The sequence below is a fragment of the Mesoplodon densirostris genome, chromosome 2, assembly GCF_025265405.1.
Source record: "Mesoplodon densirostris isolate mMesDen1 chromosome 2, mMesDen1 primary haplotype, whole genome shotgun sequence".
NCBI classification, from domain to species: domain Eukaryota; kingdom Metazoa; phylum Chordata; class Mammalia; order Artiodactyla; family Ziphiidae; genus Mesoplodon; species Mesoplodon densirostris.
The window spans coordinates 148,876,201-148,902,866 of NC_082662.1; the positions used below are offsets into that span (position 1 = coordinate 148,876,201).

The window sequence follows — 26,666 nt, forward strand, 5'->3', positions numbered from 1 at the left end:
GTGAAAGTAGTGTCTAGAGGGAAATTTACAGCACTGACAGATATATGTGTGTGTGTGTGTGTGTGTGTGTGTATATACATATATATATATACATATATATATATATACATACATATATATGAAAGACCTAAAATCAATTATCTAAGTGTCTACTTTAGGAAACTAGAAAAAGAAGGGCAAATTAAATCCCAAGTAAGCAGAAGAAAAATTGTAAGAACTGGAGGAGTGAATACAATTAAAAATGGAAAATCAATAGAGAAAATCAATGAAATCAAAATTTGAAAAGATCAATAAAATTGATAAGCCTTTAGCAAAGCTAAATAAGAAAAAAACACAGAGAACACAAATTATAAATATCATAATCGAATGAAGGAAGTTCATTACAGATCATATGGACATTAAAAGAATATTAAAGGAACACTATGAACAATTCTAAGCCCACAATTTCAAAACCTAGATGAAATGGTCCAATTCCTTGAAAGACAAAATCTGCCAAAATTCACACAAGTAGAAATAGACAATCTTAATAGGCCTATGTTTATAAAGAAATTGAGTCACAATTTAACCTTTCAAAACAGAAAACACCAGGCCCAAATGGATTCACTGGTAAATTCTACCAAACACTTAAGGAAGAAATTACACCAATGTTCTCCAATCTCTTCCAGAAGATAGAAGTAGAGAGAATAGTTCCTAACTCATTCTATGAAGCCAGCTTTATCCTGATAACAAAACCATATAGAGGCACTGCAAGAAAAGAAAACTGCAGACCAATTTCTCTCATAAACAAAGATATAAAAATTCTCAACAAACTATTAGCAAATAAAACCCAACAATGTATAAAAGGAATTATAACCACAACCACATGGGATTTATCCCAGGTATGGAAGACTGGTTCAGCATTTGAAAAGTAATTATTGTAATCCATCACATTAACAGTCTAAAGAAGAAAAATCACATGATCATATCAATAGATACAGAAAAGTATTTGACAAAATTCAATACCTATTCATGATGAAAACTCTCAGCAACCTAAAAATAGATGGAAACTTTTTCAACTGGATAAAGAACACCTATAAAAATCCTACAGCCAATATCATAGTTAATGGTGTGAAACTAGAAGTTTTCCTGAACAGATCAAGACAAGGATGTCCCCTCTTACCACTTCTTTCAACATTGTACTGGATGTCCTAGTTAACGCAATAAGACAAGAAAGGGAAATATAAGATGTATGCGTAGTGAAGGAAGAAATAAAACTGTCTCTGTTCATGGATGACATGATTAACTATGTAGAAAACCCAAGTGAATTGATTTTTAAAACTCCTGGAATTAGAAGTGATTATAGCAAGGTTGTAGGATATAAGTTTAACATGCAAAATTCAATCTCTTTCCTATATACCAACAATGAACAGGTGGAATTTGAAATTAAAACACAATACCATTTACATTAGCATCCCCCCCACACACAAAAAATGAAAAACTTAGGTATAAATCTAAAAAAAAATGTACAAGGTCTATATAAGGAAAACTACAAAACTCTGATGAATGAAAGCAATCAAGAACTAAATAAAAAGAGAAATATTCCATGTTCATGGATAGAAGACTGAATATTGTCAAAATATCAGTTCTCTCCAAATTGATCTATAGATTCAAGGCCATCCCAATCAAAATCTCAGCAAGTTATTTTGTAGATATCAACAAACTGATTCTAAAGTTTATATGGAAAGACAAAAGACCCCAGAATAGCCAACATAATGTTGAAGGAGAAGAATAAACTTGTAGGACTGATGCTACGTGGCATCGAGACTTACTATAATGCTACAGTAATCAAAACAGTATGGCATTGATGAAAGAATAAACAAATAGATCAATGGAACAGAATAGAGAGCCCCAAAATAGACCAATACACATATAGTCAACTGATCTTTTACAAAGGAGCTAAGGCAATACAATGGAAAAAAGATAGCCTTTTCATCAAATGGTGCTGGAAAAACGAGACATCCACATTAAAAAAAAAAAAAAAAAAAAAAAAAAGACAAATGATATCTGAGCCTGAAAGAGAATAAGCAAATGTTCTTGAAAATCCAATTTAGGGATTAGCTTTCTCCACTAAAGAGAACTTTTCAATAATTATCATATATAATAGTACATACTCCCCAAATCATCTATGCTATTTTTCCATATCCTAGAAATTTAATAACACGTGGGTTTTCAAATGCCTAAAAACTCCCTTGTAAGATAAAAATGATTAGCAATGCTCAACAATTATTTAACATTTTTTGAAACTGTTACAAATGTATTCATATGTCAAATGTTTATTAATAACATGTACAGAAAGATGAAATTTTTATTAGAAGGATTCATTGAGTATGAACCATCTGTTACACATTCTAATAGATGCAAATTCTCATTTTCACAACAACCCTATATTCACAACAACCCTATAAAATAGATGTTATTATATGTATTTATAGATGAGTAAAGTGAGAGGTTAAGTAATTTCCCAGTATCTCACAGACAGTAAAAGTTAAAACTGAATTAGAATCCAGTCTTCCTGTCCCCAATGTCTTTACTCTTTCTATATTCCTTTACTTATAGAGAATAATAATATCAACATCAATACCTAATAGCAAAAAAGGCTGCTTCCATTTATTAAAGTTGTACAGATATTTACAATCTACTGCATTATATCTGTAGTTGATCTAAAGTCTCTCTAGAGGAGACCTTCAAGATGGTGGAAGAGTAAGACATGGAGATCGCCTTCCTCCCCACAGATACATCAGAAATACATCTACATGTGGAACAACTCCTACAGAACACCTACTGAATGCGGGCAGAAGTCCTCAGACTTCCCAGAAAGCAAGAGAAAAAACAGACAAAAGAATAGAGATGGGACCAGCACCAGTGGGAGGAAGCTGTGAAGGAGGAAAAGTTTCCACATACTAGCAAGTCCCTTCACTAGTGGAGATGGGGGGCAACGGGGTGGCGGGGGGAAGCTTCAGAGCCATGGAGGACAGCGCAGCAATAGGGGTGCAGAGGGCAAAGTGGAGACATTCCCGCACAGAGGATCTGTGCCGACCAGCACTCACCAGCCCAAGAGGCTTGTCTGCTCACCCGCCAGGGCAGGTGGGGGCTGGGAACTGAGGCTCGGGCTTCGGAGGTCAGATCCCAGGGAGAGGACTGGGGTTGGCTGCACAAACACAGCCTGAACGGGGCTAGTGTGTGATAGCTAGCAGAGAGGGAGTCCGGGAAAATGTCTGGAACTGCCTAAAAGGCAAGAGACCATTGTTTCGGGGTGCGCAAGGAGAGGGGAATCAGAGCACTGCCTAAACAAGCTCCAGAGATGGGTGTGAGCTTCGGCTATCAGTGTGGACACCAGAGACAGGCATGAAATGCTAAGGCTGCTACTACAGCCACCAAGAAGCTTGTGTACAAGCACAGGTCACTATCCACACCTCCCCTCCTGGGAGCCTGTGCAGCCCACCACTGCCAGGGTACCGTGATCCAGCGACCACTTCCCCAGAAGAACATACGTCACACCTCAGGCAGTTGCAACATCATGCTGGCCGCTGCCACTGCAGGCTCACCCCGCATTCTGTACCGCTACTTCCCCCTGGCCTGAGTAAACCAGAGCCCCTGAATCAGCTTCTCCTTTAACCCAGTCCCGTCTGAGCGGAAAAATAGATGCCCTCAGGCGACCTACACGCATAGGTGGGGCCAAATCCAAAGCTGAGCCCAAGGAGCTGTACAAACAAAGAAGAGAAAGGGAAATTCCTCCCAGCAGCCTCCGGAGCAGTGGGTTAAATCTTCACAATCAACTTGGTATACCTGTATCACTGGAATACCTGAATAGACAATGAATCATCCCAAATTTGAGGCAGTGGACTTTGGGAGCAACTGTAGACTTGAGGTTTGCTTTCTGCATCTAATTTGTTCCTAGTTTTATGTTTATCTTAGTTGAGTATTTAGAGTTTATTATCATTGGTATATTTGGTTATTGATTTGGTTGCTCTCTTCCTTTTTTATATATATATAGATAGATAGAGATATTTTTTCCTTTTTCTCTTTTTGTGAGTGTGTATGTGTATGCTTCTTTCTGTGATTTTCTCTGTATAGCTTTGCTTTTACCATTTGTCCTAGGGTTCTGTCTGCCCGTTTTTATTTATTTTTTCTTTTCTTATTTATTATCTTTTAATTTTTCTACTTTTTAATAATTCTTTTATTTTAATAACTTTATTTTATTTCATTCTTTCTTTCTTTCTCCCTTTTCTTCTGAGCTGTGTGGCTGACAGGGTATTGGAGTTCCGGCCGGGTGTGAGGCCTGTGCCTCTGAGGTGGGAGAGCTGAGTTAAGGACATTGGACCACCAGAGACCACCTGGCTCCACGTAATATCAAATGGCAAAAGCTGTCTCAGAGATCTCCTTCTCAACGCTAAGACACAGCTCCACTCAACGACCAGCAAGCTACAGTGCTGGACACCCTAAGCCAAACAACTAGCAAAACAGCAACACAACCCCACACATTAGCAGAGAGGCTGCTAAAATCATAATAAGTTCACAGACTGCAAAACACACCACTGGATGGGGTTCTGCTACCAGAAAGACAAGATCCAACCTCACTCACCAGACCACAGGCACCAATCCCCCCCACCAGGAAGCCTACACAACCCACTGAACCAACCTTAGTCACTGAGGGCAGACACCAAAAACATGAGAACTATGAACCTGCAGCCTGTGAAAATGAGGTCCTAGAAAAAGTAAGTTAAGCAAAATGAGAAGACAGAGAAACACACAGCAGATGAAGGAGCAAGGTAAAAACCCATCAGACCAGACAAATGAAGAGGAAATAGGGAGTCTACCTGAAAAAGAATTCAGAGTAATGATAGTAAAGATGATCCAAAATCTTGGAAATAGAATGGAGAAAGCACAAGAAATGTTTAACAAGGACCTAGAAGAGCAAACAAACAATGATGAACAACAAAATAAATAAAATTAAAAATTCTCTAGAAGGAATCAATAGCAGAATAACTGAGGCAGAAGAACAGATAAGGGACCTGGAAGGTAAAAAAGTGGAAATAACTATGGCAGAGCAGAATAAAGAAAAAAGAATAAAAGAATTGAGGACAGTCTCAGAGACCTGAGGGACAACATTAAATGCACCAACATTCGAATTATAGAGGGGTCCCAGAAGAAGAAGAGAAAAAGAAAGGGACTGAGAAAATATTTGAAGAGATTAAAGTTGAAAACTTCCCTAATATGGGAAAGGAAATAGTCAATCAAGTCCAGGAAATGCAGAGAATCCCATGCAGGATAAATCCAAGGTGAAACACGTCAAGACACATATTAATCAACTATCAAAAATTAAATACAAAGAAAAAATATTAAAAGCAGGAAAAACAACAAATAACATACAAGGGAATTCCCAAAGGTTAACAGCTGATCTTTCAGCAGAAACTCTGCAAGCCAGAAGTGAGTGGCACAATATATTTAAAATGATGAAAGGGAAAAACCTACAACCAAGATTACTCTATCCAGCAAGGATCTCCTTCAGATTCGAAAGAGAAATTAAAACATTTACAGACAAGTAAAAGCTAAGAGAATTCAGCACCACCAAACCAGCTTTAAAACAAATGCTAAAGGAATTTCCCTGGGCAGGAAACACAAGAGAAGGAAAAGACCGACAATAAAAAACACAAAACAATTAAGAAAATGGTAATAGGAACATACATATCGATAATAACCATAAATGTAAATCGATTAAATGCTCCAACCCAAAGACATAGACTGGTTGAATATATACAAAAACAAGACCCATATATATGCTGTCTACAAGAGACCCACTTCAGACCTAGGGACACATACAGACTGAAAGTGATGGGATGGAAAAAGATATTCCATGCTAATGGAAACCAAAAGAAAGCTGGAGTAGCAATTCTCATATCTGACAAAATAGACTTTAAAACAAAGACTATTACAAGAGACAAAGAAGGACACTACATAATGATCAAGGGATCAATCCAAGAAGAAGATATAACAATTGTAAATATTTATGCACCCAAAATAGGAGCACCTCAATACATAAGGCAAATTCTAACAACCATAAAAGGGGAAATCAACAGTAACACAATCATAGTAGGGGACTTTAACACCCCACTTTCACCAATGGACAGATCATCTAAAATGAAAATAAATAAGGAAACACAAGCTTTACATGATACATTAAACAAGATGGACTTAATTGATATTTATAGGACATTCCATCCAAAAACAGCAGATTATACTTTCTTCTTAAGTGCTCGTGGAACATTCTCCAGGATAGATCATATCCTGAGTCACAAATCAAGCCTTGGCAAATTTAAGAAAATTGAAATTGTATCAAGTATCTTTTCCGACCACAACACTACAAGACTAGATATCAATTATAGGAAAAAATCTGTAAAAAAATACAAACACATGGAGGCTAAACAATACACTACTAAATAACCAAGAGATCACTGAAGAAATCAAAGAGGAAATCAAAAAATACCTAGAAACAAATGACAATGAAAACCCAAACACGACCCAAAACCTATGGGATGCACTAAAAGCAGTTCTAAGAGGGAAGTTTATAGCAATACAATCCTACCTTAAGAAACAACAAACATCTCAAATAAAGTAACCTTACATCTAAAGCAATTAGAGAAAGAAGAACAAAAATCCCCAAAATTAACAAAAGGAAAGAAATCATAAAAATCAGATCAGAAATAAATGAAAAAGAAATGAAGGAAAGAATGGCAAAAATCAATGAAACCAAAAGCTGGTTCTTGGAGAAGATAAACAAAATAGATAAACCTTTAACTAGACTCATCAAGAAAAAAAGGGAGAAGACTCAAATGAATAGAATTAGAAATGAAAGAGGAGAAGTAACAACTGACACTGCAGAAATACAAAGGATCATGAGAGATTACTACAAGCAACTGGAAGAAATGGACAAATTCTTATAAAAGCACATCCTTCCGAGACTGAACCAAGAGGAAACAGAAAATATAAACAGACCAATCACAAGCACTGAAATTGAGACTGTTATTAAAAATCTTCTAACAAACAAAAGCCCAGGACCAGATGGCTTCAAAGGCAATTCTGGATAAGTGACTTTTGGTTATGTCTCAGGGATGGTGCCAGAGGAAATAATGTTATTGAATACAAAACCAGTGTTCCCTAGGGGGGAACCTAATAGCTCAGCACAATGCTACTTGGTAGTTGACAAAAAGAGATGCCATATTTAAATTGAGTTGTCAAATATAAGCTTAATACCCTGATTTAGTCACGAAGATTAAGCCTTGCCTTCAGGTCTCCAATTACCCTACTCTGAGTGTCTTTCTTTATCCATAATCGTTTTCATAGTGAAAGTCATGACCCTTTTTTTTTTCACAGTTACAATTTCAAGTCATCATGAAAACTGCTACTGTATTAAATTCATTCTGGAGAATTATAATGACGTCTGTAACTAAAATGATTGGGCACTGGAAAAAAGAACCAGTCAATTTATGCAAAATCAATCTGATGAGTGTCCTATTCTGTTGAGAGTTCTACTGTTACAAAGAAGAAACGAAGAACAATCATAAAACAAATCTGATGGATGGAAGAGAAGGTAGATTCTGCATACAAATATTTTTTTCTATTCAACTGCCATTGCCTAATTTAAATCAAATTAAAACTAAGGACTGTTAGTATGATAAGGACTACAGAATCTCATTATTGAATACAGAGATCACCATAATCATCAACAGGCAACTTCAAACAGATATCAGCAATTTTAAAAAGAATGGCTGCTTTGATGTCATCCAAGAGTGAAGATACTTTTTTAGATAAGATACTTATTTTCAGTGTCACTTCCTGGTGTGGTTTCATTCTAATACTTTTAAGAGGCACGAACATCACGCTACTATTCTCCCACATTTTTAAAAGAGCAATCAGTTTTTCTACTTAAACTCAACAGTGCTATCTAAACTTGCTTTAAGAACTGTCAGTCATGGACTGGCTATATGTACAAATGTCCAAAATTGGCTATATGTCCAAAACACCCACCTAATTTGGCAACAGAATTTAACTTCAGCAGATATCATTAAAGAAAATTATACTCAGAAATATTACTTGAGTTTCTTCTCCCTCATGAATAAGAAATTTTCCATTTGCACAATAAGTGTATCTGTCAAATATAGTAATAACATTGTATTATAATATATGTATCTTTAAATATTCAAGTAAACTTAGAGTTCATTTTCACTGAAATTAGAAGATTTTAGGTCCTATTTTAATCAGGATTACTGGGGCTGCTCTACCAGTGAAACCAGTACCAAAAAAAAAAAAAAAAAAAAATTGATGGTGATAACTTGGGTCTAAAATACTCATTTAATGACATATTCACCATGAATGTATTGTGACTCTAATATCTTCAAGATACCCAAAATAAATAATCACCCAAACTTTTAACACCTAAATTTTAATTGATATAGATTCTAGTCCAATGGTAATTAAGCAGCTATACTACCACAAAAAAAAATTTTTTTTAACATTAGCTTTTTTCTTCCCTCAATACTGTAAGCAGATAAGGTAGGGGTCCCTGGAGAAAGAGAACTAGGAATGGCTTTCATGACATAAGAGAAGCCATTTTTGGCATAAGCCATTTTGAGATCTAAGCCTGGCCACAATGCTTGTCCTTGAACAGGTCTCAGTAATTAATGATCTTAAGGGAAAAAAAGAATGAAGAGACAAAGGATTGTCATCAGGCAAGAGAAATAACAAAAGCAAAGATAATATATCAGTTATTAAGTACTCCCAGTTCCGTTTCAATGGTAAAGATAAGCCTGAAGCACTCAACCACTAGATCAACTAGAACCTAGGGGAAGATGATGTTGACCTTTTCTGACCTTTATGACTTCAATCAACTAAAGCTTGGACTCTGTTGACCTCTGCTGCAATTCTATACTGAATTCTCCTCTGCTTAAGCCCCTTCATGAAGATGCATGTACCCTTAGCTTAAAACTCCCCTGACTTTGTTGTTTGGGAGACAGCTCTTTGGGAAAGATCCCCTGTGTTCTCCTTACTTGCTGCAAGTAATAAATCCTTTCTTCTCTTGATCTTTTGCTTGGTTGTGTCTTTTGGTTCGACACCTGCCAAGAGGTGAACCCATTTTTCAGGTCACAATAATCTTGAAAAAATCTACACCCTCCTAGGAGTAATTATGGCTGAGTTAAGGCCTGTGAAGTATAGGTATACCTTCACCCTCCTGGAGGGGCTCACTAGAACACATGAAGTAGCATGTGCACTTGAAAAGTTCTCCCCATACATCCTTAAAGTCCTTTGGGTGGCAGAGATATTTACTTGGTTTAGAATTACTAACCTAGGTGATATGACATGTTCATTAAAATCTAAGATGTCTTTGCATTGATGATTTTCAGATGTGAGTTTTAAATCTAGTAGATCTAACAAACTCAGAAATATGGATATACTTACTATTTTGGAGAATATATCCTTATTTTAAGGGACTTCTTAAAAACCTCTTGGTCTTACTTGTTCTTTTCATTAAGTGAAAAGTGATTAAAAGACACAGACATGAGTCAGAAGGGTATTTACAATACAGTGCTTTATAGTTTCTATCTCAGTTTTCTACCCTTGCAATACTGTGATTTATAGGAAAAATATATATTTGGTTATTCAGATGATCAAATATATATCAATGCATATTTTTATAATATAATTTTATAATGATAGAATTGAGTTGAATTCTTCACCACTCTGCCAGTGTCCAAGAATTACTTGTTGGTGTAAAGAAGGCTCCACGCACATGTTGGAATTGGGTCCGGGAACCCCTTTCAGCCTTGCTTTCTTCATCTGTAAAATGGCAATTATAATATTACCAACTACATGGAATTTTTCAAGGGTCTCCTGATACAAATCCAGATTCTGATATTAGAATTTCACATAAGGCAATACTGAACATCAAGTTTGGGGGATAATTCTACCATCTGTGGAAATCTTTTAAGATGAGATGATTATCTATCTCCTTGGAATTATCTAGAGGCATTATTGATTTAGAGTAAAAGAATTAGTTGAATTCCACTTGTGATAATGGCAGACTAAATAATCTGGGTTACCGCTTCCCACAGAAAATAAATAAAAACTGGATAAGGTTTTACAAAATAAGTAAACATTTTCCTAAAAGTAACTGTGATGGTTAATTTTTTGTCAGCTTGAATGGCCCAAAAGGTGCTCAGTTTAAACATTATTTCTGTGTGTGTCTATGAGGGTGCTTCCAGATGAGATTAGCACTTGAATCAGTGGACTCAGGAAAGGAAAATACCGTCTCCAGTGTGGGTTGGCCTCCAATCTGTTGAGGGCCTGAAAAGAATAAAAGGAGGAATTTGCCCCTTTTTTCCTGTCTCACTGCTTGAGCTGAGACATCTCATTTTATCTCCTGACTTGAACTGAATTACACCCTTGTCAGTCCTGGGTCTCCAGTTTGCAGATAGCAGACTGTGGGACTTCCCAGTCTCCATAACCTCATAAGACAATTCTTCACAATAAATCTCGTATCTAGATCAATCTATCTGTTATGGTCTGAATGTTTGTGTCCCCCCAAAATACATGTTAAATCCTAAGCCCCCAAAGATAATGGTATTAGGAGATGGGATATTTGGGAGGGGCAAGGAACCCCCACGAACAGATAAGTGCCTTTATAAAAGAATCCAGAGAGATTCCTTTCCCCTTCCACCTTGTGGACACCGTGGCTAAAGCCCTCATCAAAAGCAACCATTCCAGTGTCTCAGTCTTGGACTTCCCAGACTCCATATGTATGACCAATAAATTTCTGCTGTTCATAAGCTACCCAGTCTGTGGTATTGTTACAGCAGCCCAAATGAATTAAGACATCTATCTATCTATCTATCTATCTACTTCCTACTGGTTCTGTTTCTAATCAATCAGAGAACACTGACTAATACAGTAACAAAGAAGCAACAAGATGGGAAGGCCTTAACTCCCAGGACAGAGATCAAGGGGAGCAAAGAAACACAGGTTTTGCCACAGGAGCATTTGTTGATCCAGAGAGGAGGAGGCTGAGAGGCTGAGGGATTAGGAGCCCTCTAAGGATAAGGACCCTAGTAAACCGCTCCCTTGTTTCAAGCCTAAAACTACAGATTGCACCATAGGAATAAGTATGAACAGCCCCTCCACATACTGGCTCCCTGTTTTAGTGTCATCCAGGGGACCCAGAAAACAACTAACTTGAAACTAGGATTATATTTGTCCCAGAATGCTAGCTTCCCGAGGAGCCTGACAGAAACAAATAAAATTCTGAAGAATTATTTCTACAGATAATTTTTCATTATTATAATGTTAAGAAAAATCAAAGATAATTAGGAACACAAGGAGGTATGACACCAAGACTACAAACCAGCACAATTAATTAACAGGCACAGAAACAGCCCCCTCCATGAAACAGCCACACTACACTTACCATGTCTAAGGAAATGGAAGTCAAACTTAAGTATGACTACATGAAACTGGAAACTATAAAAAATGGCTCAGAAGTTTTTAAAAAGAACCAAATCGAAATTCAAGAACTGAGAAGTAAACTTGGTGACCTTCTAGGGATTTCTAATCTGTGCTCTGTGGTGAAGAAGCAGAAATATGGACCTTACTTTAAAAGTGTGTACTTCTGCCTCAGGTTAGAGGCTTGTGGCAGGGAATGGCTGGTATCAGGAAAAGGCTAGAAGCTTATTCCTAACTGCCCTCTTCCTCACTTGTCTAGAATTTGTTAGTGCTCACAAAAAATATGCTATTTGCTGTTCATTGCAGCTCTATTTACAATAGCCAAGACATGGAAGCAACCTATAAGTGTCCATCGACAGATGAATGGATAAAGAAGATGTGGCACATATATACAATGGAATAGTACTCAGCCATAAAAAGAAACAAAATTGAGTTATTTGTAGTGAGGTGGATGGACCTAGAGTCTGTCATACAGGGTGAAGTAAGTCAGAAAGAGAAAAACAAATACCATATTCTAACACATATATATGGAATCTAAGGGGAAAAAAAAGGTCATGAAGAACCTAGAGGTAAGACGGGAATAAAGACACAGACCTACTACAGAATGGACTTGAGGATATGGGGAGGGGAAAGGGTAAGCTGGGACAAAGTGAGAGAGTGGCATGGACATAAATACACTACCAAATGTAAAATAGATAGCAAGTGGGAAGCAGCCGCATAGCACAGGGAGATCAGCTCAGTGCTTTGTGACCACCTAGAGGGGTGGGATAGGGAGGGTAGGAGGGAGGGATATGGAAGAGGGAAGAGATATGGGAACATATGTATATGTATAACTGATTCACTTTGTTATAAAGCAGAAACTAACACACCATTGTAAAGCAATTATACTCCAATAAAGATGTTAAAAAAATGCTATTTGCCATAAAACTCATTATTCTTTTGTGCACAGTGCTGTGATTTTGTAATAGTTTTGTCACCTTTATATTTCTGATTTCCCAGCAGCACTATCTCACCTTCTGATGCCCCCTAGAAATATCCTACCTTATTAAGTTTCTAAAGAATGCTTGTGTACATAATGATTTATTATTTATAAAAGCCCCATGGAACAGACACAGCAGGTACTACTCATACTTCATATGAAGCAGCTGAAAGTCAGTTTAAGTGCTCAAGAGCATGTAACTAAAGTCTGGAACTACCACTAAAACACTAGTTCTTTGATTACCTACTCCAGTGTTTTTTTTTTTCCCCCTGTTACCATAATAATCTAGAATAATAGCCTTCTACTTTTTTGGTAACATTTCCAGTCATCCTACAATGACCTTTTTCAAATATCCCTGTATTTTAGCAGGCAGTCATGCTCGCATACCCAGGTGGTTGACCTCAGTGTGGACACAACCTCAGTTTTCCGTGGATGTGGGGCAGTGGCCCTCCATTGCTAATCGGTGGTGGGAAGAGCTCTAGATTTTTTTTCACTCCAGAGAAGTGACTCATCTTTTCAGAGTAAAAAGATGGAAATTTTTATAAGTATTTTATATTTGATTTATCTTTGCAATATTGATATCTTCCTGGTCCAAAAGAACTTCAGTAGATTCTGGAGACACAAATACCCTTCAGGATGGAAAGTACCTCAGAACAACTCTAGACATATGGGAGCTGCATTGTGCCATATATATATTACTCCATTTTCTCCTACATTCTTAAAAGCTGGCACCATTGGAAACAAGAGAACTTGCTGCATCAGCCCACACGATTCCCCAACATGTTCCTGCATTACAGGTGTGGTGAGGATGAGTCCAATCGTCACCGCCTTGAGGCAGCCAAAACTGAGTCGACTTGTCTGGCACCCTTCATTACTAGTAAGTTGGCTTAGTTTTCCCCATCTTTGCTTTTTAATAAAAGTATTCTCGGTTATATATTTTGAAAAGTATCCTTCTGTGAAAACTAGGGCAGGAAATTTTGTCACTAAAAAAATTTACACACACACATGCACAGTTTTTTTTTTTCCACACACACAGCAAAAACAAGCATGAATGAAAGTATAAAGCTCTTAGGACCCTCTCATTGAAAAGGGCTATACACCGGAACGCTAAATGATTGTCCAATTCTGATGCTGGAGAAGGTCAAGAAAAATGTGATACAGATATGTGGTTTTAGCATGCTTCATCATATTAAGATGCCACATAGGTAATTATTATGGCCTAAATATTTGTCTATAGTTAACAAAATTTGCAAGAAAAGGTGACAGAAATGAGTCTTAAAACATCCAGATGCAATTTGGTTTTAAATATGCTCTGCCATGTTAAAAAAAGAAACTAAATGGCCAGTTAATACGGCCATCTGACATGAGACATGAGAGGCCTGCATAGCAGGCCTGGTCATATTAGGCAGAAAAGGGAAGGTCTTTTGAAATAATAATTTCTTTGAAATGTGTCATGCTCCAGCCATACCGAAATTCTTTCATTTCTTTATATCATGTAATTTCTCACCTCCAGACTATTTCACATATGCTTTTTCCAATCCAGAAAAGTCATTTTCTCTCTCTTCACCTAACTTCTACTATACCTTCAGGTCTGTGCTTCCATGTCACTTCCTTTAGGAATTCCAGAAGGATTCCTGTTATTAGTTATTCATGTTGTATATTCCCAGAGTAATCTTCATTGTCTCTTATCAGAGCCCTTAAAGTTATTATAAATTATTCTTCTGCTAGACATAAGCTCAATTCAAGGATTATTTTGATTTCCCAGTGCCTACTGACAGGGAGTAGTACACAATGGGCATTCAATAAATGGTGATAAGTGCTCAGAAAAAAATATTAAAATAGATTTGGAGATAAACTGGATTGAAAGTATAAATGTTAAGATTTAGAATTATTATTGGTCTTTGTCTCAAGCTCAGGGCTATACACCTTAACCTTATCTTCCTTCTCAGTTTCAAGCGCCAGCTTTCATGTTAAGGTTTAAGAATGAACACTTTGATTGAATTCTCTGAGTTATAGAAATTATCCATCTCTCTTGAGGTGGTAGGGTAAGAAAAAACTAATCTGCACCTACCTTCAGTGTTTAAATTCATCTACAGAACACCATAACAGTGGAAGGAAAACTGGAATTATTCACTGATAACAGGAATGTGTAAGTTGAAAATCTAAAAAAACTTCAAACTATTAGAATTAATAAAGAAATTCTGTAAGTTCACTGGATGTGTAAAAAACACTTGTATTTCCATGTAAATACCACGTTAGCTTTTTAGTTTCTAGTGAAACATTAGTTTAACATTAGTTTCATGATTGTAAACAGACTGGAAGATTCAATATTACTATCATGTCATCTCTCCCCTAATCCACCTACAGAATAATTTCAGTATTAATAAAAATCTCAGCATTTGTGTGTGCGTGTGTATGTGTATGTGTGTGTATGTTGACAAACTGATTTCAAAACCTATATGGAAATGCAGAGGCCTAAGAAAAGCCAAGACAATCTTGAAGAAGAAAAAGTTGGAGGATTTACACTACCATACATAAAGACACATTTCAAAGCTATAGACATTAAGATAGATTGGTACTGGGGCAAACAAAGACTAATAGACCAATAGAACAGAAAAGAAACCAAGCCACACATATATGGTTGCCTGATATTTAGCAAAGGTACCATTGCCATTCGGTGAGGACATGAGGGCTATCAGTAGACTAGATAAATAGTTTGTGGTATACCGTATTCAGATAATGAGATACTACATGGCAATGTAGAAGTGTGGAATTCTACTCCTCACAATAACATGAATGAATCTCACAGACAAAATGTTGAATGCAGGCATCTACTGAGGGTCAAGAACAGGAAACCTGATCTTTGGTAATAGAAGACAAATATTGGTTAGTTTTGTGGAGTTTATTGACTGGAAGGGACTTGAACAACTCTTCCAGGATACTTATAATGTGTATTTTTATCTGTATGATGGTTTCATGGGTGGAATACATATGTAAAAATCCATCAAGCTGAACAATTAAAATTTATGCACTTTATATATGCTATGCCTCAGTTTACAAAAGGAGTCAAACATTAAGAGAAGTTTGCAAAAAAAAAAAAAAACTTTTAAGGAGTTTTAAGAAGAGGAGAATGACCAACAGAGATGGGGGTGGGGGAGGGGACCTGAAGAATCTATTTGATTCAGCACCAAAGAGGCCCTTGATGAGACCTTCCTGTAAAGTGGGAAACCTGAGTCCAGTTTTCAATGATTCAAGTTGTGAATGGAAGAAAGAACTACAAAAAATTATAGTACATTAATCCTTGCTATCCAGGCAGGGAAAGAAAGAGGATGGCAGCTCGAAAGGGCTGTAGGGTAAGAGAAGAGTGTTTCATTCTGAATAAAAATAGGCTTTGTATTATTCCTTAATATCCATAAAAACTATTTTTAGTCCATATAAATCTAACTGGATCTCAAGTGTTAAATTCAACAAAGAAATTTTTCTGCTCTGCTTTTTTGATCAGAAGAAAGAGTGTACACTTCCAACAGAGTTTGGAAAATTACATACCAAAATTTGAATTATTCAACTTTTTATTAAAAATTGCCCACCTATAAAAGAGTTTGCTTAAATATATCTAACTAAGGGAGAGTTTACAAAATTAATTACTCTGAAAATGCACACCAAAATATAGCCCTTAAGTCAATAATTATTTTATCTTCTCTCTGTCAATCCATGTGAAGTGTGAAGGCTGATAATTGCTGAGTGATAACTACACTTTTTACTGTTCCATGAATGTTTAATACTGTTACATATATTTTAGTATTTCTTCCCTCCAAGTCCCTCTTTTCTGTAAACTTACTAGTGATAAAAAGAGGAGATGAGTTACTTTTATTACAGATTCTACCTTATTTGAAACACACTAAGTTCATATGATTTTCATAAAAAATCCAAGGCTTTTCATAGAGTTTTATACTTTACTAGCAACATTGGTAATACTCATACACAAAAGTATGTCTGCCCCCTTCCAGAAGAATATATAAACAGTAAATGACTTACTATAATGTGCTGATAAGGATCTATAAATGACATGTTGATCTCAATTACAGGAAATCTCTTCACACTTCAAAAGTCTTCTCTGGCACTCTAGCGTCTTTAAAACCTACAAAATAAACAATCCTTATTGTTAAGCCTTCTCTTGGATGTATTCCCAAGATTTAGATGATAATGGGTGTGAACCTTAGGAAATAAAACTCTACCAAAGGGGCCCAGTTAGACTGAGCTCGTTAATTGTTTATATGCATGGGTATACTCACATAATTTAGGAAAGGATAAACATATTCTGATAGTACTTCTTAATTTCCATATTTCTTTGTTCAAATTTATTCTGTGAGTAATTACTGGGAAACTCCAGGAATTTTTTTTTTGCATTTGCCAAGCATTTCATGAGAAATATATTGAAATTACAGAAAATTAAAATTGTTTTTGTACTATTTATAATTTAAAAACCACATGCTACTGTTTGTTTTCTTAACTGGATCAGTATTACACAAATTCACAATAAAAAAGGAACATTTTTCACTTTAGCTATTTGTTAAGAATTTTAAAAACATATCATGTTAAATTTCAATTTTAATGCTGATGTTTTAAAAGAAATGTTTGTTCATTCTGAAGTACCAGTTTAACTTGAAAGCAGCTAAATGAAATATTAAACAATTAGAAACAGTGCTGTACAAAATGATGGAAACAAGCAAAAAGTGGAACTAGAGAATAACCAGAGACCTGATCTCTGGAAAGGAGCTAACTATAGAAGGTGAGGCGGAATGAATTTAGAATATAGTGTTCCAGGCGGGCAATTTGAGGAACTGAGAGAAGACAAGTGGCTGGTGAATGGTGAGCAAGAGTGAAAATGGCTTATGATGAGTTTGGAAATAATAGTCATGGACAGATCATGTAGAGCCTTGTAGGCAACTGTTTACTAGATATAGCTCACCCATTCTCCAGGACACAACTTAAATGCCACCTCGACAGAGAAGCCTTCCATGACCTTCAGAATACGTTTGGTCTGACTGTTACTGGTTCCATTTATACCTTGTACTTCTCTTTCAAGCCTTTCATTCCACTTATACAATGTCTGTCTTTCCTGAGATAATTAAAGATGCATAAATTCGGTGACCACATTTATCTTGTTCATAGAGTTATCCATCCCTACTGCCTAGCGCTATGCCTAAAAATATAGTAGGTTCAGGAAAACTATTTGTTGGATAGATGGGTGGATGAATGGATGGATATTACATTATGTCAGGTTTATATATGAAGGAAATTCACAGACTAGCACTGACACTCTCTTTTGATGTCTCTCTTTTTCATTCCTAACTATCCTTAATGTCAAAGGATGTTAAATATCACTCTCTAATTAAAAAAAAAAAAAAAAGCAGAATAAGTGAAATTCCAGAAGGTGTAAGACTAGTACTCAAAGTGTTTAGAGGAAATTTGTTACTGGCGCCCAAAGTTTGGTGTCAGCAACTTTATTTCCACTTCTCATTTCTAGCAACTCCATTCATAACCCCTGTGTTTACCACCCAACTATTCACCACTACTACTGTCACTACCATATCCTGCATCAAGACCTGGATAGAGGCTCTTTGTATATTAAAGCCAAAAGTAGGAAGCATGTGTACAACAGCTAACTGCCCAGGTCTATTAGGTTAGAAACTACAAGGCAAATAGATATTTAAAAACATCTCTCATGGCACTTAATCCTAGAGCAACATCCTTTTGTTCTTTAAATCCATTCAGGGGTATCTCTTTTCCTACATTACTAAGCTTAAAAATAAAAACAAGAATGGAAAATAACTGAGCTGACACAGAGTCTGAACGTTGTAGGGGAAGACTCCATAGAACAAGCTGAGGAAAGTCACTAAAACAAACAAATAAACAGCAACAGTAACCTTCCCAGAGAAAGGATCAGAATCCATGAGTTGCTATAATATATAATCTAAAATACCCAGTTTTCAGCAACAACAACCACTAAAAACAAAAAAGAAAAATAGGAAATTGTGACCTTGTGAGCCACACACAGGAAAAATAGCAGTCAATAATAACTATCTCTGAAGGGCCCCAGATTATGAACTTAAGAAATATTTCACAGCATCTCTTATACGTTCACAGAATTAAAGGAAAGCATGAATTAAAGGAAAGTATGATGCAATAACATATCAAATAGAAAATAGCAATAAAGAAATATAGACATTAGAAAAAATAACCAAATGGAAAATCTGGAGTTAAAACATAACTGAGGACTTCCCTGGTGGCACAGTGGTTAAGAATCTGCCTGCCAATGCAGGAGACACAGGTTTGAGCCTTGGTTGGGGAAGATCCCACATGCCATGGAGCAACTAAGCCCATGCACCACAACTACTAAGCCTGCGCTCTAGAGCCCATGAGCCACAACTACTGAGCCCGTGTACTACAACTACCGAAGCCCATGCGCTTAGAACCTGTGCTCTGCAACAAGAGAAGCCACCACAATGAGAAGCCCGCGCACCGCAATGAAGAGTAGCCGCCACTTGCCGCAACGAGAGAAAGCTTGCATGCAGCAACAAAGACCCAACACAGCCAAAAAATAATAATAATAATTAATTTTAAAAATAACTGAAAAATTTACTAGAGAGGATAAACAGATGTGAGCTTGTAGAAGAATCAGTGAATTGAAAGGTGCCTCAATAGAGATTATTCAATCTGAAGAACAGAAAAATAAAATTGAAATAATGAAGAAAAATGAACAAAGCCTCAAAGACTGGGGACAACATCAACTATACTAATGTATATGCAAGTGGAATCTCAGAGGGGAGAGCAAAAAAGGAAAGAAAAAATACTTGAAGAAATAATGGCTGAAAATTTCCCAAATTTGATTAAAAACTTGTTGAAAAGCTCAACCAGTTCCAAGTGGGAAAAATACAAAGAGATCCAAACCTAGACATATTCTATCTGTTGAGTTCTATCTGTTGAGTATCCAAGACAAAAATAAAATAAAATCTTGGAAGTTACAGAAGAGAAAAGGTTCATCATGTACAAGGAAACCAAAATAAGATTAATAGATGACTTCTCATCAATGGAGATTGAAGGCAATTGGATGACATATTCAAAGTGCTGAAAGAATAAAACTGTCAACCAAGGATACTATATCCAATAAAATTATCCTTCAAGAAAAGAAGAAAAAAAAAGACATTCCCACATCAATACAGATTGAGATAATTTTTTTTGTTAAGAGATATGCATTACAAGAAATAGTGGAAAACGTTCAGGTTGAAAGGAAGTGACACCAGATAGTAACTCAAATCCACACAAAGAAATAGAGAGCACTGATAAAGGTAAGTATATAGAAAATTTTAAATGATGGTATAAATACATATATTTTTCTCCTCTCTTAACTGATTTAGAAGTCAATTACATAAAATAATAATAATAAAATTGTGTTGTTGGACTTAAAGATGTAATATATATGAAAATAATAGTACAAAAGAGGGAAAGAAATTGGGGCTATAATGGAGTAAGGAAAGAACACAAGATGTTAATTGAATCCATAGGAAGAAAGAAATTGTAAATAAATACATCAATATAAAATATTTTATAAATACAATTTTTCTCTTCTTCTTAATCTTCTTTAAAAGAAATGGAATATGTAAAGCAATAAATTACAATACTGTATTGTTGGGTTTACAACATATATAGAATTAATATATATGATAATAATAGCACAAAGGAGTGGGGAGGGATTGGAACTATATTAGAGCAAAGTTTCTATATTTTACTGGAATTAAGTTATTATTTGCATAAAGTAGATTGTAATAAATTAAGGTGCACCTAGAAATAAATCCTAGAGTAACCACTAAGAAAATCACTCAACAATATAGTTAAAACATCAACAAAGGAACTAAAATGGTCTGCTAGAAGATACCAACTTAACAAAAGGAACAGAGGAACAAAAAACGAAATGAGATATATAGAAAACAGAAAGCAAAATGGTAGATGGAAATCCAACCATAACTATAATATAGTAGTCCCTTCTTATCTGATATTTCCCTTTCCAAAGTTTCAGTTACCTGTGGTCAACTGAAGTCCAAAAATATTAAGTGGAAAATTACAGAAATAAATAATTCATGTTTAAAATTTTGCACTGTTCTGAGCAACATGATGAAATCTCATAATATCCTGCTCCATTCTACCTTGAATATGAATCATCCCTTTGTCCAAAGTATTCTACCCATTAGCCACTTAGTAGCCATCCTGGTTATAAAATTGACTGTTGCAGTATCTCAGTGTTTGAATTCAAGTAACCCTTATTTCACTTAATAATGGTCCCAAAGCACAAGTGTAGTGATGCTGGCAATTCGGATATGCCAAAGAGAAACTGTAAAGTGCTTCCTATAAATGAAAAGGTGAATGTTCTCAACTTAAGGAAAGGAAAAAAATTGTATGCTGAGGGTGCTAGGATCTACAGTAAGAAGGAATCTTTTATCTGTGAAACTGTGAAGAAGAAAAAAGAAATCCATGCTAGTTTCGCTGTCACACCTCAAACTGCAAATGTTACTGCTACAGTGCAGATAGCTGCTTAGCTAAGATGGAAAAGGTATTAAATTTGTACCATAAAATACTTTGAGAGACCAAATTCATATAACTTTCATTACATATATTGCTGTAATTGTTCTATTTTATTATTAGTTATTGTTGGTAAACTTTTACTGTGCCTAATTTATAAATTAAACTTTATCATAGGTATGAATAAGAAAAAACATAATATATGTAGGATACAGCATACCTGAGATTTCAGGCATCCACCAGGAGTCTTGGAACAACCACTGCAGATAACTATAATATTAAATGTGAATGAATTTTACCCTCCAATCAAAAGGCAGAGGTTGTCAGTCTCGATAAAATCTAATACATACAAAAGACTAATAAAATCCAAATAAGGTTTGTAGTTTAGTTAATATCATTCTACCAATGTCAGTTTCCTGGTTTTGATAATGAACTATGGCTATTCAAGATATTATATTTGGGAAATCTGGGTAAAGAATATATGGAAGGGTTTTTTTTTGCAATTTTTTTTTGATGTGGACCATTTTTAAAAAGTCTTTATTAAATTTGTTACAATATTGCTTCTGTTTTATGTTTTGGTTTTTTGGCTGTGAGGCATATGGAATCTCAGCTCACTGACCAGAGGTCAAACCCATGCCCCCCACATTGGAAGGCAAAGTCTTAACCACTGGACCACCAGGGAAGTTCCATATTTTTGCAATTTCTTACCTTAAATTATTTCAAAATAAAAAAATAGTTTAAAAGTCCAATACATGAGGATAGATGTAATTTATATGTACAATTTTCATTCCAAAGTTATGCTCAAAAGAAGTAACAAAGGAGTTATATGGAAAAATTATTGGGTAAAGTTCACTTTCTTCAGAATAAAATCATTGGTCATTATTCATTATGACCAATGCCAATTCATTCATTGGCAAAATCATTATTGCCAGACAGTGACGACATTTTCAGTTCCAGTTACAAATAGGCACCCATTCATCCTTTTCCCCCTAAACTGTTAATAGTAACAGTAGATATTTTAGGTTTCTGTGAAATTAAGGCATTTCTGTCCACCTAGCCACATTAAATACCAGGAAAATATCTTCCCCCAAACAAGTAGCTTAGCCTGGAAACATTATTGCAACTAATTTGCATAACCACTGTCATGAATGATGTATCATGAATGATATCATGAGTGAATACTCATAAAACAGCAGTTTTGGGTTTTTTTGTTTTTTATAACTAAGCTGAATAACCAGTCTTGGTGAGTATACAGTCTTTTAAGTCTGAAGCAAGAGATATGAAGCTCATAGTTTCTTTTATTTCTTTCTTTCTTTTTTTTTCCTTGGCTGCCCTGTAATTAAAAACTTCCTGAACACTATTGAAAGGGAAATTCAGATACACTTTTCAACACACACTTGCCTGTGCAATGCAACTGTTGACTTTCAGTGAATGCTTCATATTGTGTGGTCTGTCCAAAACCCTGTTAGTCATGTTGTCAGGGCAAGATGGACTTCTCTGGGAAAGGTGAAAAACAAACAAACAAACAAACAAAAACATACCAAAAAAACCCAGACTAGAGTGTTTTGTCATTCTCTTTCCCTGCCTAGAGTTACAGGACAACAGGAAAATAAGAGGTTATCACAAGTATACCACAGAGATATTGCAGGTTTGGTTCCAGACCACCACAACAAAGCAAATATCTCAATAAACCGAGTCACAAAAAGTTTTTGGTTTTCCAGTGCATATAAAAGTTATATTTACATTGTAATGTAGTCTACTGAGTGTGCAGTAGCATTGTATCCAAAAGAACAATGTACAAACCTTAATTTAAAATACTTTATGGCTAACCATCATCTCAGCCTTTAGTGAATAATAATCTTTTGCTGGTGGAGAGTCTGGCCTCGATGTTGATGGCTGCTGACTGATCAGGATGGTGGTTTCTGAAGGTTGGGGTGACTATGGCAATTTCTTTTTTGTGTGTGTAGCAATTTCTTAAAATGAGACAACCATGAAGTTTACTGCCTCAATTGACTCTTCCTTACAAGAAGAATTTCTCTGTGGCATGCAATGCTGTTTGAGAACATTTTACCCACAGTAGAACCTTTTTCAAAATTGGAGTCAAGGGACTTCCCTGGTGGTCCAGTGGTTAAGAATCAGCCTTCCAGTGCAGGGGACATGGGTTCGATCCCTGGTTGGGGAACTAAGATCCCACATGCCGAGGGGCCACCAAGCCCATGCACTGCAACTATGAAGCACACAGGCCACAACTAGAAAACCCATGCACCACAACTACAGAGCCTGCATGCTGCAACTACTGAGCCTGAGTGCTACAACTAAGACCTGACACAGCCCCCTCCAAAAAATTAAATAAATAAATATTAAAACAAAACAAAATTTGAGTCAATCCTCTCAAACCCTGCTATTGCTTTATCAACTAAGTTTATGTAATGTTTTAAACTTTTTACTGGCATTTCAACAATCTTCACAGCATCTTCACCAGGAGTAGATTCGATCTCAAGAAACCACTTTCTTTGCTCATCCATAAGAAGCAACTCCTCATCCTTTCAAGTTTTATCATGAGATTGCCGAAATTCAGTCACATCTTCAGGCTCCACCTCTAATTCTAGTTCTCCTGTTATTTCCACCACATCTGCAGTTACTTCCTCCACTGAAATCTTGAACTCCTGAAAGTCATCCATGAAGGTTAGAATCAACTTCTTATAAACTTCCTTTAATGTTGATATTGTGACCTCTTCCCATGAATCACAAATGTTCTTCATGGAATCTAGAATGGTGAATCCATTCCAGAAAGTTTTCCATTGCCTTTGCCCAGATCCATCAGAGGAATCACTATCTATGGCAGCTATAGCCTTACAAAAATGTATACTTCTTAAAGAATAAGACTTGAAAGTCAAATGAATTGATGTTGTGTCAACAGGCATAAAAACAACATTAATTTCATTGTACATCTCTGTCAGAGCTCTTGGGTGACCAGGTGCATTGTCAGTGAGCAGTAGTAATATTTTGAAAGGCATCCTTTTTTTGAGAAGTAGGTCTCAACAGTAGACTTAAAATATTCAGTAAATCATGTTCTAAACAGATATGCTGTCACCCAGGCTTTGTGTTTCCATTTATAGAGTATAGGCAGAGTAGATTCAGCATAATTCTTAAGGGCCCTGAGATTTTCAGAATGGTAAGTGAGCACTGGCTTCAACTTAAAGTTGCCAGATGCATTAGCCCCTAACAATAAAATCAACCTATCCTTTGAAACTTTGAAGCCAGGCATTGACTTCTCCTCTCTAGCTATGAAAATCCTAGATGGCATCTTCCTCCATTAGAATATTGTTTCATCTCCATTGAAAATCAGTTGTTTGGTGTAACCACCTTCATTAATGATCTCAGCTAGATCCTCTGGATAACTTGCTGCAGCTTCTACATCAGCATTTGCTGCTTCATCTTGCACTTTGACGTTTTAGAGATGGCTTCCTTCCTGAAACCTCATGAAACAACCTCTGCTAGACTCAAACTTTTCTTCTGCAGCTTCCTCACTTCTCTCAGTCTTCATAGAACTGAAGAGAGTTAGAGCCTTGCTCAGGATTAGGGTTTGGTTGAAGGAAATGTGGCTGGTTGGATCTTCTATCCATTCCACTAAAACTTTCTCCATATCAGCAATAAGGCTGTTTCACTTTCTTATCATTCATGTGTTCACTAGAGTAGCATTTTAATTTCCTCAAGAACTTTTCCTTTGCATTTACAACTTAGCTAACTGTTTGGTACAAGAGGCCTAGCTTTTGACTGATCTCAACTTTCAACATGCCTTCCTCACTAAGTTTAAACTTATTTCTAGTTTTTGATTTAAAATGAGAGACACATGAGTTTTCCTTTCATCTGAACACTTAAAGACCATTGTAGGGTTATTAATTGGCCTAATTTCAATATTGTTGTGTCTTAGGGAATAGGAAGGCCTGAAGAGAGGGAGATAGATGGGGAACAGGTCATGGATGGAGCATCAGAACACACACAACATTGACCAGTTAAGTTTGTTGTTTTTTTTTTTTTTTTTTTTTTTTTTTTTGCGGTACGCGGGCCTCTCACTGTTGTGGCCTCTCCCGTTGCGGAGCACAGGCTCCGGACGCGCAGGCTCAGAGGCCATGGCTCACGGGCCTAGCCGCTCCGTGGCATGTGGGATCTTCCCAGACCGGGGCACGAACCCGTGTCCCCTGCATCGGCAGGCAGACTCTCAACCACTGCGCCACCAGGGAAGCCCAAGTTTGCTGTCTTATATGGGTGCAGTTCATGGAGCCCCAAAACAATTATGATTGTTTCTTTATCTATAAAATAGGGGAAATTGTCCCCACACCTCACAGAGGCAGTGGGAGGATGAAATGAGAAAAAGTATGTCAATCATTAAGCATAGTACCTAGTGAGTCATAAATATACAAAATTAACATTTTTAGGAATTTTTAGGAAACTGATGCTTTCCCCCAAATTCCTGAGACTTATTTGGTTCTATGGAGATTTCTAAGAAATTCAAGTAGGCAAATTTGTTGAGCACATTTTATAAAGACTGTGTACTTTATCATACTCAACAATGAGTTTTAATAGAGATTAAAAAGTCCTGCTGTTTCTAATCCATTAAATTATATATATATACATACATATATGTGTGTGTGTGTGTGTGTGTGTGTGTGTATATGGCTCTGATTTATCTGCTTCAAAATTCAAAGCTTTCTCCATTATTCTGGATATAAAAGGATGTTCTAAAAGCGTGAAGGCATGAAGTGCATTATTGTTTCCATCATCTTCATTCATACATACCAAGGCATTACTAAAGTTACTAGGGCATTAATAAAGTTTTAAATTCTTAAATTATTTTGCTGTTGGTTTTTTAAAACCTAGGCTAAGCAAAGGGTTTGATATCATCCACAGGCACAGAGGAATGAAGAAACAATAAGAATTAAGTACATGAGCTGCTTTATATTAGAACTCTTAGGCTGTACCCTAAGTTTAATACAGAAAACCTGTTAAGAGAACTGCCCTGTTCCCAAGGAAATAGACAAGCATGCCACCAGATACAAAGGCACAGATTAATGAACTGGGTCTATTTCTCAAGCCAGGAACCCAAGAGTATGGTACATGCCTCTCAGGTCCCCCAGTGAGATGCCTGGTCCCTCACTGATGTCCATCCACAGTATTCCTTATGAATTGAATTTTTCCACTCTGCTTTTATTCCTAGGCCACTGACACTGCTCCTTCATCTCTCAAATTTGTATTATTGAAAGTTCATTATTTAACCTGACAAATATATATGGAATATCTACTGGAGTTTCAGAGCAGAGAAAGATTCAACTGGTTTAAAATAAACAAGGCTTGCTAGAAAAGGCAAATATCTGAGCTGATATTTGAAACCACAAAAGGGCCTAGATGTCTAGAAATGGGGGTAGAAACATGTGCTCTAGGAAAAGGCCATGAACAGCAAGCTGCAGGCACAGTGGAGATGCCCCATCCCATCTTAGGCTCTCACCGGTGCCACCCAGCCACCCAAAACCCTCCTTAATTCTCTCCCACATACCTTTTATTTTTTGGCCGTGCTGCATGC

The 26,666-nt window shown here is 36.3% G+C and overlaps 1 protein-coding gene across 2 annotated transcripts in view; it reads right to left on the reverse strand.

Moving 5' to 3' along the window:
* Positions 1-26,666, reverse strand: part of PLA2G4A (phospholipase A2 group IVA) — a 165,250-nt gene that overhangs the window by 122,874 nt on the left and 15,710 nt on the right. For both annotated transcript variants that reach the window (XM_060088500.1, XM_060088499.1), the window contains exon 2: positions 16,544-16,646. In XM_060088500.1, the coding sequence (XP_059944483.1) occupies positions 16,544-16,576 (33 nt within the window). In that variant the 5' untranslated portion in view covers positions 16,577-16,646. The remainder of the gene's footprint in view (positions 1-16,543; positions 16,647-26,666) is intronic.